Source organism: Notamacropus eugenii, chromosome 1 (genome assembly GCF_028372415.1).
Source record: "Notamacropus eugenii isolate mMacEug1 chromosome 1, mMacEug1.pri_v2, whole genome shotgun sequence".
Lineage (NCBI taxonomy): Eukaryota > Metazoa > Chordata > Mammalia > Diprotodontia > Macropodidae > Notamacropus > Notamacropus eugenii.
In genome coordinates this window covers 198,685,628-198,706,000 of record NC_092872.1, presented here as the reverse complement: position 1 = coordinate 198,706,000, position 20,373 = coordinate 198,685,628, and the positions used below count along the sequence as shown (strand labels likewise).

Genomic DNA, 20,373 nt, shown 5'->3' with positions numbered 1-20,373 from the left:
TCTCTCTGTTGGGTAGCTGCCTTGCACTATGATCAAGGGTGCACAAACAAAACCTGACATAAAAAGAAATAGACAAAATAGAAAATGCTCCCCCGAGTGGTTGCATGTATAAATTGTAAGCAATAAGCTCCACAAGGAGCCTTTGAGATCTGAATTATTTATACTCTTTTAATCCTTTTACCTTCCAATCAAGATCATTCCAATAGCTCCAGAATCAGGTTTCCAATTGTATTATTTGTAAATTATTTCTTTGTCAGTGATTTCATTAGGCACTTTTATCATCTCGGTGCACTTAAAAACACATACGTACACAGAGTTTCTATTGTCTCTCAACTTTATCACCACCAAAGAGCATATTTTAAGTGGTCCCTGCCAATTCTTTCAATGAATTAAATATCAATGTAAAATGGTAATAACGGATATTAAGAAATTAAATATAAATGCTGTCTCTAACAGTCACCTCTAATTCAAATCAATTTTTTCTAGCTTATTTGGGATATGAGTATCCATTCATTCATGAAGTTGTTCAGTCAACAAACCTTAATTATGTCTCTACTTTGTGCCAGACATTGTGGTTGGGGGGGGGGGGGTCAGGAAGACAAAGAAAATAATAAAAGTCCTGACCTCCAAGAATTTATATCAGAGGGAAAAAACATGCTACGCAAATGCAAAATAAAAACAAATAGGAAATCATTTCAAAAGCAAGGGCACTAGCAACTTAGAGAATCAAGTCAGGCCTCCTTTAGGAGGTAGTGCTGACCAACGAAGGAAGCCAGGCGTTGTCTAAGGAGCACATTCCAGACATGTGCAGAGGTGTGGCAGGGGTAGATGAATTTTACGTATGGGCAACTGCAAATACTACAGGTTGGCTGGAATATAGAGTACTTGCAGAATAGGGCACCTGAAAAGGCAGTCAGGAATCAAGCTGAGAAAAACCTTAATTGTTAAAGGAGTTTGTATTTTATCCTAGACACAAGAGCCAGGCAATGGAGATTCATAAGCAAGTCTCTTACTTTAAGAGTCTCAATTTGGTACCTGTGTGGAAGATGGATTGAAGAGGGTAGAGACTTCAGGCAGGAAGAACGATTAAGTGGTGATAACAACAGTCTGAGAATGTAACATATCTTTATTTTACTTCAATTCAATTCCATAAATGTTAAGTGCTTATTATGAGAGGAAAGAGATACAGTTTAGATGAGACACACCATATGAGACTTTGTACAAATCATAGTCTAGTAGGGTACTATGCATATATATTATATATGTATAATGTATACATATAAATATATATTTTATAATATATATACACATGTCTGTATATGCATACAGATATATGTATAATTATGAACATATAGCAACAATAATTATAGCTAACATTTACATGGTGTTTTAAGGTTTGCAAAGCTCTTTATATATGCTCCATATATACTTCAGTCTTCATAATAACTCTGGGAGATAGGGGCTATTATGAGCCCCATTTTACAGATAAGGAAACAAGGGCTGACTCTTGAGGTTAAGTGATTTGCTCAAGGTCATATAGTTGAAGAGTATCTGAGGCAAGATTTGAATCCACTCCTTTCTGACATTAGCTTCAGCACTCTATCTACATGTATATGGACAGGGAGGGAGAAAGAAAGAGAGACAGAGAGAAGTGGTGGGAAAGAGATACACATACATGTAAACCAAAATTGTAGGGATTTGCACATACATGTTATATATGTCTATATGCTTATTAATAACATATTATTGTATCATATATGCATGCATATATAAATATACACATCATGCATTAGCAGGGGGATTTGAGCTACTCCAGAGGATTTTCTTGATATTATCTGTATATTTAACCATGTTAAGAAGCCCAAGGGAGAAAAAAGAGGGGGCAAGAGTGAGTAGATCCGCCTTATCCCCTGCTATACTCCAATGGAACTGGATTACTCACATCTGCCTTGTTGCTGAACCCAAAGGAACACTGGGCCCAAACCCTCAGGCCTACTCTGCCATGCCGCTTGGACCCTCAAGGTGCCTGGGCCTTTCTTTCTGCCCTGCAGTGGCCTCCTCCTGGATATATTGCTTTCCTTTGAGAACAGGGTCTGTCTTGCTCTTTTATTTGTATCTCCCATGTTGAACACAGTGTTTTACACGTAAGCTTAAAATAAATGCTTTTTATTCTTTCATATATAAATAAGTAGATAACAAAATGTGAAAAAGTAATAAATAATAATAGCGAACATTTATATGACATTTACTATATGCCAGGCACTGCGCTAAGTGCTTGAAAATGATGATCTTATTCGATTCTCATCCCCATTTGCAACAGCAAAACCCCATTTTACAGATGAGGAAAGTGAGGCAAATAGAGGTTAAATGACTTGCTCAGGGTCACTCAAGTATCTGCAGGCCCAGCACTCTATCCATTGTACCACCCAGCTACTTTCTGGTTGAACAATGTAAAATTACAAACCAGGTACAATACAGGTCCAAGGAAGGAAAGATATTTTCTAGCTGGGAAGATGGGAGGATGGTTTGCTTTACAGAGCAAGTGAAATCACACCTGAGCCTTAAAGGATAAGAAGGAATTCAGTAAGTAGAGGTATGGGGGGGGGGGAGCATTCCAAGCATTGGAAATGGCAAGGTATGGAGATGGGAAATGGGAAAGTATGAGTAGTGTAGGGGCTAGAATAGAATACTTTGAAGGGAGTAGCATGAGATAAGGCCTAAAAATGGGGTTGGCCTTGAATGGGAAGTCAAGACATATGGGTTTTATTTAGTAGGGAATAGAAATCATTTAAAAGTTTAGAGGAGTAACATGATTAGACGTCTTCATAAGAAAATATTAAGCTGGCAGTCATGTGATGGATGGATTGGAAGGGCAAAGGTTGAAGGTGGGAAGACTGGTTGGGAGGCTCTTGCAGTCATCTAAGTGGGTGGTGATGGAGGGCTGCACAAGGTGGTGGCAGTCAGTATGGAAAGGAGGGGACTGATGGGAGAGGTATTTTGGAGGCAGAATTGATAAGACTTGACAACTGACTGGATGTGGGAGGAGAAGGATACAAGAGTTAGAGGCAGCAGCAGCATTTCAAACATGGGTGATTATAGGTGAGTGGTGGAGCCAAAAGCAAAAATAAGGAAATCAAAGGGAGGAGGAGGATTTGATGGAAAGATAATAACAACGCCTCGTCTTAAAGCTCTTCCTCCTTTTGGCTGTCAAACTCTAGTCTGTGTGACTTGTTGCTGACATCCTAAGGAGCGGATGAAGAGGAGAGCAATGGAGAGTTGCAATTTTGAATAATCAATTTTGCTTTATATTAAAATCTGAGAATATCATTACAGAGATGGCAAATGGAAAAAAGAAGCCATAAGCCAGACTGGGGGGGCAGATGGGTGTATCTAATCATTAAAGTGTTCTTTTTACATATGTACTTCTCTTTTCGCTTTTCATTAGCATGAAAAATAATTTGTTTAAAAAAATGGCTTACCACTGTCAAGAATCAAAAAGACAGAACTCAGAAAATTCGGACTTATTCATTAGACTGACTCTGAGATGGCAGAATATCATTGCTTCAACAATTTTTAAAAATATCCAGGCTTTCTTTAAGTATGGTTACTGCCTCTAATGAGGTAGACTCATTACCAGCCTCCTACAATGATGAGTCTCTCTGAATTTTGGCTGGACTGATCCTAAGACCACCAGCAGATCCATCCTTGAGGTCTTTCCTGCTGGGTAAGGTCTGCTAGTGCTTGTGCTCTATGACATTTGAGAATACGGTGCTCTCTCCATTCCATGATAAGGCCTTGAAGTAGACTTTGGTGAGTATACAGTATCTAATATTATGGTATTTAAAGCAGTAGGAATACTATATCTTATTGATGCAATTTTCTTATACTTCTTCATACCAATTCTAAAATAAACCATTATCTATTCAGCTTTTCTACATTAGTTCCTCTTTGTGAGTTCAAATCCAGTTTCAGACACTTACAAGCTGTGTGACCCTGGGCAAGTCACTTAACCCTGTTTGCCTCAGTTTCTTCATCTATAAAATGAGCTAAGAAGGAAATGGCAAACCACTGCAATATCTTTGCCAAGAAAGCCACAAAAGAGGTCACAAAGAGTTGGACACGACTGAACAACAGAATTTTGATGTTAAATCGGGAGATGCATGGAACATTGGAGTCTAATCTTGGCTCTGCCATGAATTATCCATGTGACTTTGGTCAAGTCACTTGGTTTATCTAGGTCTTGGGTTTCCTAAGTGAATTGGGACAGATGATCTCTATAGTCCTTTTCACCTCTACCAGTTATTTCCTATTTCTTTATAAATTAACTCAGTTTTTGTCCAAATTTATCATTGAGGGAACTTGAAAGAAGACAGGAGTTGAGCCCAGGGTTAGGATTGTGGACTGAGATGGCTTCTGGGGATTTTGTCATGTGGAGTCTTGACTATATGCTGTTAAACCCAAAGCTATAGACACACAATAGGGTCAAATTAAGGTGAGATGAGACCTGACTATAGTGGAAAACAGAGAAAGTGAACTATGGAAAGAAAGAGGTCTAAAGTGCTGGAGTAGAAGAATCAGTCCATCAACAAGCATTGATTTAGAACTTACTATGTGCCAGGCACTGTGCAAAGTATAGGGATACAAAGAAAGGCAAAAGACATTCCCTGCCTTCCAGAAGGGTCACAATCTAGTGGGAGAGACAACATGCAAACAACAGTGTTCAAACAAACTACATATACCACAAATTATAATCATCAGAGAGAGACAGTAGAATTAAGAGGGAATCAGTAAAGATTTCTTGTAGAAGGTGGGATTTTAGCTGGGACTTGAAAGAAGCCAGGAAGCAGAGATAAAGGGGGAGAGCATCTAAAGCCTGGGGCATAGGCAGTGAGAGCTCTCAGTTGGGAGATGGAGAATCTTGTGTAAGGACTAGCAAGGAAGCTAGTGTCGCTGAATTGAAGAGTACATGGAGGGTAGGTGTGTGAGGCATAAAAAGACTGGAAAACTTGGAGGAGGTCAAGTTATGAAAGCTTTTAATGCCAAATGGAGAATTTTATATTTGATCCTGGAGGTGATAGGGAACCCCTGGAGTCAACTGAAAGTGGAGGAGGAGGTGGTATGGACACAGTCAGACCTGTACTTTAAGATTAATTTGAGAAACTGAATGAAGGATGTGCTGGAGTGGGGTAATCCTTGAGACAAGGAGACCAACCAGAAGGCTATTATAAGAATCCAGGGGTGATGATAGGGGAGGCTTGCACCAGGGTGATTGCAGTGTTAGAGGAGAGAAGGGGATATATGAGATATGTGATGAAGGTAAAATTGAGAGGAGTTGGCAACAGATTGGATATGTGAGGTCAGAGTGAGGAGTAGAAGATGATACCTAATGCTGTGAGTCTGGGCTGTTGGGAGGATGGCAGTGCCCTCAACAGTAATAAGGAAGTTGGGAAGAGGGGAGGGTTTGGTAGAGAAAGATGAATTCAGTTTGAAGATAATCATGGGAGAAAGAGAAGGATGGAATTCATGGCATAGTGGGAAGGTTTAACTTCTGAGAGAAGTGTTACCATTTCCTTTGAGACTGGCAGGAAGGAGAAGTAAATAGAGGCAGAGAGAAGAAAAATGTTGAAGTAAAAATAAGAGTGGTTGAAGAAAATCAAAAATAGTATCATTTAAAAACAAAGAAAAAAAGGTGAGATGGGTAGGTCTGGCTATCTTACTGCCAGAGTAAGGAGATGAATTTAGGTCCTGACCAAAAAAAGGATAAAATTTAGAACAACTACATGAGCGGTTAGCTACTGAATCTATGAGATAAATACAAAAACGGTAGAGTAATAACCATAGTCTGGTTCAGATTGCACAAAATGAATCTGGAGTGGGTCCAGTTTGAATGGTTCTGAATGTTAGTTGTCTTTTTAGTCATAGGTATATTGGTAGCAGCACCAACAAAAGGCTAAATTTATAACTCAATTCTATACATTTTCATTAAAGCACTGTGCTAGGCACTAGAAATACAAAGAAAAAATGAAAAAGTCATTGTTTCTAAGCTTATATTCTATTGGGAAGATAAAGCATGCTTAGAGACAAGTACAAAGTATTTAAAAGTCATTTGAAGTAAATTCAAGAAGGAATGAGCATTCCTGACTACAGGGATCAGGAAATATCTTATGTAGGAGGTGGCACCTGAGCTGTGCTTTGAATGAAGCTGGGCATTCCAAGAGAGAGAGGTGAGGAAGAGGGCATTCCAACATGGGGGAATATTAATCATCTATTTCCTTTATATGCATACAAATACTACTCCTCCATGTTTACCTTCTGACTATTATGACAAGCAATTATAAAAAACAATGACAGCATACTTTAAACATAAGAAATACTGTAGTTCCCAATGGAGGAGGAGTATGTACAGGGTTAATATAATAATAAAAAAAATTCAATGGAAAAGAGCATAGAGGAAATCCTAGAAATGTGAAAGAGTTACTTGTTTTAACTTGTTTTATTCTTTTTGCTTTTCTGATTTCTTTACATAGAAAATTGAATTCACACTCTTTTTCTCCATCAAAAATGAATAAACAGATTGAAATAGAAGCAAAGCAAAAAAATCCAATAATTCTATGATAATGAACGATTGTGAGTGGATTTATTTTCTTTAATGTTAGTGGAGAAATCTAAGTAATCATAATAACTCGCATGTAGTACACCTATATTACATATATGTATTTGTATGTATACACATGTATTCATACATACAACTTTATAAGGCATGGTAAGTATTATTACCCCTATTTTATAGATGAGCAAACGGAGACCCAGAGAATTTAAGTGACTTGCCCGTGGCAGTTACAGTATAATGCAGGGAACTGCATCCAGGTTTTCTGACTCCAGGCATGATGGCTATTTCCACTCAGCCTGGTTGCTTTTCAGAAGGAGCTCAGTGGAGTTGAGTTATTTACTCTAATAAGTTACCCCATCCCAGTTAAAGTGAATGGCAAAATGCCCAATCAGTCAATCAATAAATCTCAACCATAGGCTTTAAAATTAGTGAGAAAAGTCCTTGGAACTGGATTGACTACATGGGAATCATTTTCAGATGGGCTAAGGAAACTTGGTTTTGCCATGGGGTCTTCTATAAATTATCAAGCTAGTTTAGAACCAGTCATTTGAGACATTAGAACAAGCATGAGTTTCCACTAGACCCACTGAGAAGGAACTGCCTTGGTGGGGGGAGGTTTCTTCAGCTTAAGCCTTGGTTTAGGTCTTATTCATTCTTCTAACTCCCTTGATTCCCCCTCATCCCCACCCCCATCCCTGGCCAGAGGAGGACATTTCAAACTTCAAAGAGTCCAGAGTGTGTTAGAGTTTCCTTCTTCCCATCTGTGTCCTAATAGCATCCATCCCCTAGTTTGGCTGACAGCTGTGTCTACTTTTGCAGTTAAGGGACAGACTGGATGTAGATTCACAGCTTCACAAGGTACCCAGGAAAGAAGCTACATCATACCTAAAGTGAACATCTTATGTATTCATGAATGGGAAATAAAGGACTTCCAGCAACCTTTGCCAAATTTGAGGTTTTCCCCTGAACTCTGTCATGTATTTGTAGGAAAACGAATCATAGGTTGTTAGGGGGATGTTTTGTAGCTACTTAAGACTGACTGACTAAATTCATTCTCAAAGATAATACTGGTGAGAACACTCTGGTGGGGGCTCAAGCTTATGGTGTTAGAGAATCATCCCTGTCTTCTCAGGACCTTGGTCTCAAGGACCCTAGGACCTTGATGGCGAGATGTAGTCTTGCCTGAGACTCATCTATGAGAACAGGAATTGGGATAAGGATCCTGAGAGCTTCTATGGTTTACACTAATATAATAAACTGTAGTGTGATTAAAGCAATAAATGAACATTCATTAAGTTCTTGCTATATAATATACACTGTGTTGAGCACAAAACAGAAATACAAGTGGTGAAACAATTCCTAACCTAGTACCAATTCAAGTATGTAAAAACATCCACAAGTTTCTATTCAATTTACTGTGCTTTTGTTGAATGCTTTCTTCATATCTAGTATGTTGGGGGATATCAAAGGAGGAAACAGAGTCCCTGATATTAAGGTGCAGTACCTACCCAAGGTAATTTGTGATTTGCTAGAATAAAAAATAGTCTTTCGATCATAAATAGGTTCTGGTCCCATCCAACTAACTGAGTCATTTTAGGCAACTATTTTTAAGTCTAAATTTCTTAATTTGTAGAATTAGAATAGTAATACTTTGCCTAATTAACTCTTTGAGATGTTATGAGACTAAAGTAAAAGTTTATAAGAATGTTAGCAGAAGAGGGAATCTTAGGTATCATAGGCTAAACCTTTTATTTTAAAGATGAAGAAACTGAGATTTAGAAAAGTTAAATGACTTGCCTAAGGTCATTTTGCCAATTAGTGACAGAGTTGGAATCAAAGTGTTCTGATTCACAGACCAAACATTACTTTTCCATTATTTTTTAAAGAATAAAATGCTATAAAGTTCATTATCATTATACTATATGATAATAACATAACTAAAGAGACATGACATAAATAAACTCATTAAAAACAACTAGAGAACCATTGCAAGGTAAGTGTGTATACACATTTTACTTATCACCTGTCCTTTTTGAAGAGGATCACTGACATCCAGGGGGTGACTTGCCAGTGAATTACATTTAGTAAGGGAAAGTTGCATAAAGCCACAGCCTTACTTTCTCTACCTGAGTCATCAAAGACCAGTGGCAAGACAAAAGTCAAGATGACTGTCAACGGCCAGGGATGCAGTGGATGATCTTGACATCTTCCAGGCGTGACCAATCTCGAAACACCTTCGTGGCTATTGGAACAGATTGTTCTTATCTGCCCATTCTGCCTGGGGAAGTCTTCACATGCTTGGATAGACATTTCCCTAACATACTAATGGGTTTGAGGGTCAGTTACCCTCATTTGGGTTTATCCTGTCTACTGAGATGGTTTCCTGGGGTGCATGCTACCAATCTGTGGAGCCACAGGTAAGAGTTGGTGAGGGGTTGACACCATATCTATGCATAGTTTATGTAGTTAGAGGAATAATTGGACGGTGGAGCAAAGATTGCATATCTGAGTACTAAAAGATATTCAGGGTAAGGGAAGATCAGTGTGGTACAGTATTGGAAAAACTTTTATGACCAAGGTCAGTTTTAAGCCATGATTTAAAAGATTTTGGCATTCTAGATAGATAGCATAGGTATTAATGAACAAAGGAGCAAAGGCAGCAGTGTGCCTTGAAATTGTTGTTTAAGCAAGATTACTTCCTAGGGACAGTAAGTAGATAAGCCTAACTATTAGGGATTACCAAGACAATGGGTTGTATTAGTAAAGTGAGGCCCTGGGTTTTAAATGTCAGGCTGAAGAATTTTAGTCCTGGTACCATCACAGACTACACGTGTGAAGTTGCTTCATCTCTTTGGGTCCTGTTTTCTCATGTGAAAACTGAGGTCAGATTGAGGTTCCTTTCTCTCTAAACTATCCAGATTTCTAGAATGTGGTCCTGTACACAAACAGGGAGTGATTTTAGGTTTTAGAACCAGGAAACAAAATTTTAGAAAGAGTAATCTGGTAACAGTACATAGGATAGATTAATATGGTGAGACAGGAGGCAGTGATGATGTTAACCACAGTCATTAAGGAGCAAGGGTTTTAGAACCGGAATTAGGCTGACAGTGAATCCAGACAAATAACCAAATGAAGTACTTGTGGACAAAGAATTGACAGGATTTGGTGACTAGATAGGAATGGAACAGAGGGTCAGTCAATCACAGATTTTACTTCAGGGCTTTCCCCTTTCCACTACTCACTAACCAATAACATATGCCAATCTTACTGAGCGTAACAAATTGACTCTTTCTTTGATTTTAAAATGAAGATGTATCTATCATCATTGGACCCACAAGCTTTCAATAAATACTTGTTAATTGGAAAATTGTATGTCATGGGACAGTTGGGTGGTACAGTGGATACAGCACTGACCCTGGAGTCAGGAGGACTTGAGTTCAAATATGGCCTCAGACACTTACTACCCTCAGCAAGTCACTTAACCCCAACTGCCTCAAAAAAATTGTATGCCATTAATTAATGTGAAGCAGCACTGTCTGAAAGTATTTGTAGTTTATTGATATTAATTAGGAACTTGGGAACATATGAAGGAAGTAAAATAAGCAGGTGGGGGAGCTGGAACACATGGTGACCCACGGATACAAAGACGACGATGTGACAGTTTGGTGACTGGGGGATTGCTCATAACTTGCCCTCCAGAACTCTCAGATTGCTCTCTCAGACCATGACTCTTCCTTCTAGCTTTCCACCTGCTTCACTCCTCCAAAACTATCCTTGAACCTCATTGTAGGCTTTAGTCACTCCTCGGCCTGCTTTCTCTGTCCATCATCCCTTCTTTGGCTTCACTTTCCACCCCTGACCCTATGGTTAACCAGTTCAACTTAACATTGTATTTTAACTCTTGAATCTCTTGCCCCACTGTTTTGTTACAACACATTCTTTCTAAGCCTCAGTGCTGAATGAGCCTATCCATTTACCTTTTCCATTAGGACTTGCAAGCTACTGAATGCTACTATAAGAATTCACACAATAGTGTTACTAATTTATTTTATCTTATTTCAACTTAGTCCTCAGTGAGGCACAGTAATCCATTTACTGTGGCTGCTATTTCAGGCCTTCTCTTCTACTAAAGCCACTTAGACCACATTCTCATCCCTCCCTTTCTGCAGAGGACCTTATATCAATCACATTGTACTGAGAAAATGAAGGCCATTTATCATGAACTCCCACTTCTCTCCAATTCTATACTCAAGTCCCCTCAATATTATCATCCATTCTCTCCTCCTTTGCTTCTATCTCAGAGGAAAAGGTAGTCCTTCTTGCCAAGGCTAACCCCTGTTCTTGTGCCCTCAATCCTATTCCCTCTCACGTTCTCCAGCAGCTTGGTTTTTTAATCATTTCCTTTCTAACTTTCAATTTCCTTTTATTCACTAGCTCTTTTCTTGCTGTCTACAAAAATGCCCAATTTCCATCCTTAAAATACCTTCCCTTGACTCTGCTACCCTCTCATATTACAGTCCCATGTCTCTCCTCTTCTTCACAGTAAAACTCTTAGAAGAAGCTAATCTTGGTAATGGAGTGACCATTACTCATTGCTGGAACTTCCTCATCTTCCACTCTTTTTGTCACCTGTTGAAGGCTGGCTTCTGATCCCACCACTGAGCTCAGGCCTCTCTCACCAAGATTACCACAGTTTTCTACATCTCTCTCTATATAAATTCAGCAATCTTTTCTCAGTTCTTATCATGCTTGATCTTTTTGTTTTGACACTACTAGACACCCCTTTCTCTGATATGGTCTCTCCTCTCTGGCATTTAATGGCACTGACCTAATCTGGTTTTCTTCCTATCTGTTGAATATCCATCCATATCAGTTTCCTCTGTAGTATCTCTGTACCCCTTTCTTGGTGCATCCCAGGAATGTAGCTGGGACCTTTTTTTTTTTTTTTTTAAGATTTAATTATCATCTCTATGAAGTTGACTCCCAAATCTATATAGCCCACTTTCATCTCTCATATCTTTCCAGGGCCATACACCAACTGCCTGCTGGACATCTCCACAGGGACGCCCCATAGGTAGCTCAAATGTTGCATGTCTAACATAGAACTCATTATCTTTCCCACTTCCTAATTTCCCTATTTCTAATAAGAGCACCATCACCCTTTCAGTCACCTAGGTTTACAACTGTGGAATCATCCCTCCTTTCAAATAGTTCCATAAATATGTAAACCCACTGAGCTGCCAGGTCTTGATTTGTCTTCTACTTTTACTTTAGCATCCATCCCCATCTTTTCACTCCTACAGCCCTGACTGTAATTTAAATCCTTGTCACCTGTGCCTGGTACGTAGAAGCAGTCTTCTTTTTAGCCTCTTTGTCTCAAGTTTCTCCTCTCCACAATCTATTCTCCACATAGCTACTAAGATGATACTCTCAAAACATATATGACTGCTTCAGCCCCTGATCAAAAATACTCCAGAAACTCTCTATTGACTCTAGGATAAAGTACACATTATTTTATTGGAAATTCCAGGCTGCTCACAACGTGGTTCCAATACCTCTTTCTAGATTTGATTTTTACATTACTGACCTTCACACATGCTACAGTCCAGTCAAACTGTTCTAACTGCTGCTCCCTCTACAACATTGTCTCTCCCACTCTCTCCCATGCTAGTGGAAGGGAGGGGTCAACGATGGATAGAGTGCTGGACCTGGAGTCAGAAAGGAGTCCTGAACTCAAATTCAATTTCAGACATTCACCAGCTGTGTGATCTTATGCAAGTCACTTAATTTCAGTCTGCCTCACTTTTCTCATCTCTAACTTCAGATAGTAACAGCCCCTACCTGCCACGGTTATGTGAAGATAAAATGAGATTTTATTCATAAAGCACTTTGCAAACCTTAAAGAGCTATATACATTCTAACTATTATCATTATTATTAATTTCAAAAAGTCCCTTAAACTGACATTGCACAAGAATAGGGTTCTGATAAGATGAGGAAAACTGGCCAGGTTTCTGTAACCATCTATAAATTATTAAGCTAGTTAGAACCAGATTCATTTGAAAGTTTAGGACAAGTGTGGCATTTACCCAATGCCCTTGAGAAGGAAGTTGTTGGGGGCAAGGAGGAGAGGACTCCTCTTTGGCTTTAGCCTAAGTCCTTCCTGCCTTCCCACCTTGACCAGAGGAGGCTCTTATGAGGTTTGAAGAGTCCAGGGGATGTTGGACTTCCCATCTTCCCCCACTGATGTCCTGGGATCAGCTGACAGCAGTGCCTACATTAGGAACAAAGGACAGACAGGACTTTAGCTTCACACTTTCATAAAAAGTCCAGCAAAGAAACTGCACCATATCTGACTTTGTCAAGGAATCAGGAAATGTGTGTTTGTCACATATGTCCTCCAAGCTTTCTCCTACTTTGGCCTGGACTCTGTATGTACTTGGAATAGAATGTATCATGGAATTTTAGGAGAATGAGAATTCTGTATCAACTGTTTTTTACTATACCATTTCAGTTAATACTATTTTCTAAAGGTAATTAGAGTTGACCGACAATTTATTTTCAGTTGATAATCTTGGTGAGAAGCACATTGGTGGTGGCTCAAGCCAGTGGAGTGAGAGAATCATCCTTAACTTTTCAGGGTTCCTCTAAAACCCTGACAGGGAAATATAGGCAAACTCTGGCAACACAATTCATCAATGGGAGTGGGAACTTACATGGGTTAACATTCTCCCTCTTTACCTGTCCTCTTAGAACTCTTACCTCCCTCCATGGCTCAGTGAAGGGCTACTTCCTTCATTAGAGTTCTTTCCTAATTCCCCAAGTTGTGAATGTACTCTTTCTTCAAATTACTTTGTATTTGGCATACGTCCTTGTAGCAGGACAAAGCTGTCCCTGGAACCTAATTGGTCCCAGCTTCTCTGATGCGGTTTTCTTGTCATCTAGGAGCAGAAAAGTCCCAGACATAGGGAATCTGGGCCTTTGTGTTGGTGGGTGCCTAAGACCATGTGAGATGCAGTACTAAGATGACCTATTGACTAGATACATTTACATGGAAACAAGAAGGGGTCATGTGCAGAGAAGCTAAGGGTCACTGTATTCTTGTTGCATATTCTTGATGTGTTAAGACAAAGTAAATCTCCTTTGTTAAATGTTTAATGACTTTTGAATGCCTTGTTTCATCCCAACATTTAACCTAAATGATCAGAACTGGTGTTAGAGCTGATTCCAACTTCCTTGACTCTTGCTCAAAATGGCTCCAGGTATTCTACCACTAGCTTGCTATGTTATACTTAGGCTCAGAGGTGTGCCCGATTCCTTCATCATCTTTTTGCAATGATCCAAGTATTTTATTCTCCCCAGATAAATTAAGGACTTGCTCACAATTAGTTTACACCTTCGATCTACTGAGAGACTAGAGAAGTCTCTAATTTACTCTACTTTATACTCATTGTGGTGCGGGTATTCCACCCTTACATATGTAATTTGTATATATTTTGTATTTACTGATATGTGGTCATGCTGTTCTCCCCTAGCACAATGTAAGCTCCTTGAAGGAAGTCATTGTTTTGCTCTTATTTAATGTCTTTGTATCTCTCATTCCCTGGCTCAATGCTTTGCATATAGAAGATGTTAATAAATGTTCATTGGATTGATTTTAATACACTAATTACATTTTTTATCTCAAGCACCTAACAAACAAGTTTTTTTCCTGTTGCAGACTAAACTCTCCCTAGTGAAAAAGAAAAACAATTGAGCACACATATCCACTATAGTGGCCTTATCTGACAATGTATATATACAGTACTTAATTCCTCATAGCTTTTCTGCTGTAAGGAGAGAGGAATATTTTGTTATCTACGTCCTGGACCTTACTGGTTTTTAAACGCTTAGTTTGTTTCCTGTAAGTGATCTTTTAATTGACATTGTTGAAGTCAGCATGCGTATTATTTGTAGTTGTTCACTTCACTCTGCATCAGTTCATATAAATCTCAATCTCTTATAGTAATTTTTTTTTACTGTATAGTAATATCCCATTATATCCATATCCCAATTTTTTTTTCCAGCCATTTCCCCATACCCATTTTGTTTCTGATTCTTATCTAGCACAAAGAGTGTTGCCATGAATATTTTGATATATATGTCAGACATTTCTTTCTGTCTGACTTCCTTTGTGCTAAGCTCCAGTTCCACATCTCTACCTTAAACTCGATATATACAAAAAATCCATTATTCCCCCCAAATCTACCCCTATTCTCTCCTTTCCCTTTTCCCATCAAGAGCACCAAAAACCTACTCATCCAAGTTTACTAATTCAGAATTATCCTGTACTTTTCATAATCATTTTCCACATCCAGTCATTGTTCAAGTTTTGATTCTTTTTCCTCCACAACACACCTTACTTGTCCTCTTCCTTCTACTCACAGTGTTACTACCTTAGAGTAGGTCTTCCTAAACACATGCCTTCTAATGGTGTCCTTGCCTCAAATGTTTCCCCTAATATAACTTCCACAGTGTAACTAAATTGATATTCTCAAAGCACTGGTCTAGCCATGTCACTCCCGGGCTAGAAAAGCTCTAGTGGCTTTCCATTGGTTATGGGATGAAATACAAATCCAGCTCTTTGGCATTTAAAGTTCTTCACAACCTGGTTCCATACTATCATACAAGACCTATTATTCCCTTACATTCCAGCCAAACTGACCAACTTACTGTTTCTCACACAGCACATTCTATCTCCAGCCTCTTTATCTCTGCCTTACAGAATTCTTAGCTTCTTAGCTCTGCGGGAAATAGAGGAAGGAGTTCTGTTTCCATGGAGTCAAAACTCAATGGTGATAGTTAATCAGAGTTGTGACCTAGCAGAGTCAGGTAAAGAAGGTCAGAAACTTGTAAGAGAGAGCAGGGGTTAAGTGCTCACAAAGATCGTTAGCCCCTAAGGTTACTGAATAAAAACTGCAGGTGGCCCTGACCAATCAGAAAATGCTTAAGAGCTTTCATTAAAACCCAAGAAGACAGAACTGATCTAGCTTAAACCAGCTGAGGTCACTAGCAGGACCACCTAAAAATCTAAGTGTGCTTGCTTAATGACATACTACGGGTGTGTCAAAAGACTGTGACCTGAGAGTGGACCAATCTGTCCTCTGATGGGAGCATCTGTCCTGAACTAACATTATAAAAATGCCTTCCATTCCGTATCTCACTCTCTCTCTCCCCCCTTTTTTTGAAGAAGGGTGGAATTCATCTTGGCTACGGTATTTCATTCCTCCAAACTCGACAATAAATTTTCCTTGATACTTTTCAGTGTCAAGTGTTTTTAACACGTCAAACACTGTTTCTTACATGAGGCTCTGCCTGTTCCCCTCAGATGTCAGTGTCTGAGTCCTTCCATTACCATATGTATGAGGCCTATCCACTCAACGAGGGTTACCTCCCTCTAAGTGAGCACCTGAAAAGGCCAGCCTAAAAAGACCAGGGTCTCCCCTTGCATCCTGGGCCATCTCCAGTCACCCTGATGAATATCTGATCACTGGAGCCAAATGGCTCAGGAGAAGAAAGTGAGGCTGCTGACCTTGCACAGCCCTCCCTCACTCAAAACAAAGTCGAGTGCAAGTCATGTCATCACTTCTCTGATGTCATGGTCTTCTTCAAACATGAAGGACTAACACAACATCATTTGGTACGTGCTGTATATATTTTTATCAACATATATCCGTGTGTTGTTTCTACAGAGAGAATACTAGTTTTCTGAGGGCACGCACTATTTCCTCTTTGTATCAACATTCTTTTTCTTTATGTCTCCAATACTTACCATGGTACCTCTAGCCCAGCGTGCAGTAGGGGCTTGTGGACTGTGCCAGTGATGCGAGGGCTGGGTCTTTAGTAACTTTTCTTGCCTAATTCCAGACTGATATCCAGAAGAGCTGGGTAAGTTCACACGGCCACTCGCAGTGAGAGTGTAGCTGGTTGTGCCTGTCTTTTACAGCCCCTCCAAGGCTGACTTGGGCTCCTTCTTTGGCCATCCTTGCCAGTGTTCAAGGTGTGAGGTGGAACCTTCTAACTGTCTTAATTTACGTGTCACGTGTTAGAGCTTTTAGTTTTCATGCAGATCACTTAAGAGTTCATGCTCGCCCTTTGACCTCCAGCTGCAGCTCCCACGGAAATGGGGTCTCCAGGTCCTCCTTTTTAAAATGCAGGAGCGGGAACCAGAGATCGCTAGACCTCTATCTACATAAAAAGAGAATAAATAAAAAGCCTGGATTTCTGAACTGCCCCATGAGCTCCTAGCAGATCCCCCGGAGGGCCAGGGCACCACACCTGCTGTCATGGGGGAGGGGATCACAGGTCGGCACACTATTAAAAGGTTTTCTAGGAAGGTTTAATGGGGAGTACAGACGCGAACGGCACGACGCGGGGGGGAAGCCACCCCGGAGATGACCGCGGCCGCACCCGCAGCCACCGGGCCTCTCCACGGCGCCAGCTGTCCAGGTGCTGCGTTGTCCTGGCAACCATTGTGGGTGGGGCGGCGCGAGGGAGACCAGACGCTACGGAACCCGCCTTCTTCCCGGCCCGGGAATTGCGCAAGCGCAGTTCGCTTCCCCCGTCACGTGCTACAGAGCTCCTCATTGGCCGCGCCATTGGGAGTCAGAACTCTGCTGAATCAACACTACACCTTCCCCCCCCCCCCCACGTGACTTCTGAGCCGCGTCCCCGGCCATCCTCCTGCCGATAGGGTCCCGGGGGGCTGACGATAGAGGCTCCGCCCCTCTCACCATCTCTTCCTCTTTTCGCTTCCGCCCGCACCACGTGTTTCGCCGGCCCGGTCCCCTCCTCCCTTCCTCCTTTTACTTCCCTTTCTGCCTCTTCTCGCTGCCCAGCGGGAGCTGCTGGAAAATGTCGTGAGCGGCCGCCGGCAGCTTTACGGCTTGGCCGTGCCTGAGGCGAGCCCGGGAGCGCCCGCCGGCAGCCAGGGCCGGTCTCCCCGAGTGTCCTCCGGCGTTCTCCCCCCGGACGCGCTTCCCCTCCTCCTCTCCCCCCGCCCCCGCTCCCTGTCCCCTCTCCCCCGGTCCTTTCCCAGTCTCCGGGAATGTGCGAGCTGCCATGAGGCCGTGGTGCCCCCTGCCCCTGGGTTGAGGCGGCAGGTGTCGCGGGAGGCGGGGATAGGGGGCCGCGGGGTGGGTGCGGAGGGCGGTGTGCGTGCGTGTGTGTGTGTGTATCGGGAGGAGGGGCGGTCCCTGCGAGGCACCCCGGGGCCGCAGGCATGGAGGAGAGCATGGAGGAGGAGGAGGGCGGCGGCGGCGGCGGCTACGAGGCCATGATGGACGACCAGAACCACAACAACTGGGAGGCCGCCATGGACGGTTACCGGCAGCAACCCCCGCCCCAACCGCCGCCGCCCCCCTCCTCCTCCTCCTCCTCCTCCCGGGAGCCGCCGGGCGTGCCGCTGCTGGCCGTGGCGGCGGCGGCCACCGAGAGGAAGGGCCCCAAGGAAGGGCTGGGGCCGCCGCCCGAGGCCAACGGGGTGGCGATGATGATGAGGAAGAGCTGCGACGCGGCCAAGGCGGCCACCGCCCCCGCCCCTAGCGCCACCATCAACATCAATACCTCCACCTCCAAGTTCTGTGAGTCCTCTCCCGACCCTCGGCCTCCCTCCTCCCTTTGTCCCGAGGACTCCCCGCTCCCGCAGCCTCGAGCGGCCGCCGTCCGTCGTCCGGAGAGCCCCAAGTTCGCGAGATCGTTATCTCCCCCCTGGCAGCCACCCTCCCACGGTGGGGAGCCCCTCTCTCTTCTTGCTGCCCCTTGTCCCCCTCCGGGGAGGTGGGGGGAGGTGCCGAGCGGCCCTAGTCCAGTCCCGTGGGGTGGGGGTGGGGGAAGGAGGCACCCCCACTTCCTCGGCCGCCCGGCCTGGACGTCTCGGTGCAGCCGCGAACCCCGGTGATCCCTGCCCGCACCTCCCACGTAAGGAGACGTGGCTGGCGGCGTGAACACCATGTTTGTATTCATCGGAGGGAGAGAGAGGACTAACTATAGGCAGAGTGACTGAAGAGAACTTTGTCTGGCACCTGCGCCAGGGGGAAGTTGGTGATTGAGGGTAAAACTTTGTGTCCCGTGAGTGACCGGGGTCCCCCCGGGGAGCGTGTTAGGCGTAGTGTACTCCTTGTTTGTGAAATCCGGACGTGGGGTCCGAGGGATCTCCTCTCTAAATCCAAGATGCCAGTCATAACCAAGTTATTCATAGTCCGGCGGGGCGGGGGCGTTATCATAGGGGGCTTGTCTTTAGGGCACCTGGCACAGCAGCTTGGAGGCTGGGTTTTCAGTTTCTAATCAGTTTTGTCCAGCAGTGCTAGTCATTGCCCAATTTGCTGTGCAGATGAAGTGTTTGATTGAATTAAAATATTGAATTATAGTGTTTATGCAGATTTTTCAGTCCTCATTTTCACTTGAGATGATGCTGATGCCTAAGTGGCTTTCCATTGTGTGGGTGTGGTGGGAAAGGATTGTTCACAAAGTGGTTTATCCTTGAATTGCTACTAGGGTCCAGGTTGGTGCTTCTCACACTGTGCCATGTGCAAGAGCTAAGAAGAGCTTGGTTGGATGCTTAATATTTACTGATGGCAATATGAAAAGCCCTCAAGTTGGAGGGAAAGTTAAAGGGTGAAAACCAAGGGCCGTGAAAGTGGTTTTGGTTCTGTTAGGTTTTGTTCTAGTTAAAGATGCTTGAAAATAATTTGATCTGAAATTCAGGAAAAAAATGTTTGGGTTTACTTGTTAAAATCCTGACTAAGATTTCTCTGCGTCATGTTGTAGGGAAGTCGATCTATTTGCAAAGAGGTCAGTTAATGCATGCAGACCTTAATGAACAAATATGTCTTTCCTCGTCTCCCAGGTGGCTTAAAACCCTGGCTAGGATTGAATTCCATTTCTGATTGATAGATGGCAGGTTTGTGTACTGGCTGATATTATGTATAGGTGTTTTATAGCTGTATCGCACTACTGACGTAGTTTCAGTGTTAGTTCTTGGTCCTATTCTATCCTTATAGTTGCCCTTTTCATTGCTCCAGATAACATATTTTGCTTTTAAATTATTTTCTGCATGTTTAGTCCGGTGGAGCTGTGTTATAATTAATACCTTTTTGAAACAGGTGGATTTGAAAAAGTTAAGTTTGAAAAAGGCTGCATTTTAAATCATTGTTGGTGATCCTATGCCAACTGAGTATCATTTTTAAGGAATTTATAAACATGGGGCCCATAAACTTATTTTTTCTCATTTGAGAACCTATTTCAGCGTAATTGGTTTCCTTGGTAATCCTATTTTATTTTATGCATTTAAAAGTTTATTCTGAGAAACATCCATGAGTTTTCACCAGCTTTCTATAGGTTTTCACCAGACTTTCTTAGGGGTCCATGACATGAGGTTAAAAAGCCCTGCTCTAAGGTGACACTGATGAAACTGGTGATACCTGAAAAAGCTCCATGTACTGTTTGCAGAGTATCCAATTCCATGTATGGAGGCTCTGTGGGCCTACCTCGACCTGGAGCTTATCATGTTGGTCTCTATCTGCCAGTCCCAAAATGCAAGCTTTCCTAATCCTTTTTTCACCTCAACATTTGGCAAATTATTGCAACCTAAATATTTAGGTAATAAATTGCTTGCATGACTCCTTTCAGCCTTGCATAACTAACGTCAGAGACCTTCATGTGTTGCTTCTCTGGTTTTCTCTGGTTTAGGCTAATCTATGACTTTCTTGAGGTTTGTCAGCCTAC

The 20,373-nt window shown here is 42.2% G+C and overlaps 2 protein-coding genes across 5 annotated transcripts in view; one reads left to right on the top strand and one right to left on the bottom strand.

Moving 5' to 3' along the window:
- Positions 1-1,108: 1,108 nt before the first annotated feature.
- Positions 1,109-17,883, bottom strand: LOC140513914 (uncharacterized). Of its 2 annotated transcripts, none has more exons than XR_011970415.1 (3): positions 16,927-17,359; positions 16,421-16,836; positions 1,109-12,883 (listed from the first exon to the last, which is right to left on the bottom strand). XR_011970415.1 is itself a non-coding variant. In XM_072623884.1 (3 exons), exons 1-2 carry the CDS (start codon positions 17,881-17,883, stop codon positions 16,703-16,705), a joined length of 636 nt encoding a protein of 211 aa, XP_072479985.1. In that variant the 3' UTR covers positions 1,109-12,883; positions 16,421-16,702. The 2 variants fall into 2 exon arrangements, 1 of the variants encoding a protein (XP_072479985.1); XM_072623884.1 differs by lacking the exon at positions 16,927-17,359 and adding an exon at positions 17,382-17,883.
- The window catches only part of CACUL1 (CDK2 associated cullin domain 1), a 75,261-nt gene continuing 72,757 nt past the window's right edge, over positions 17,870-20,373 (top strand). For 2 of the 3 annotated variants that reach the window (XM_072623876.1, XM_072623872.1), the window contains exon 1: positions 17,870-18,377. In XM_072623876.1, coding sequence (XP_072479977.1) covers positions 17,870-18,377 — 508 coding nt within the window. The remainder of the gene's footprint in view (positions 18,378-20,373) is intronic. The other variant, XM_072623880.1, reaches the window with a different exon arrangement.

Coding starts and splice junctions, on each gene's coding strand:
- LOC140513914 (XM_072623884.1), bottom strand. CDS start 17,883: ATGCTCTCCTCCATGCCTGCGGCCCCGGGGTGCCTCGCAGGGACCGCC. Junction 16,837..17,381: donor AGCGAAAAGAGGAAGAGATG/GTGAGAGGGGCG, acceptor CTTTTTATGTAG/ATAGAGGTCTAGCGATCTCT.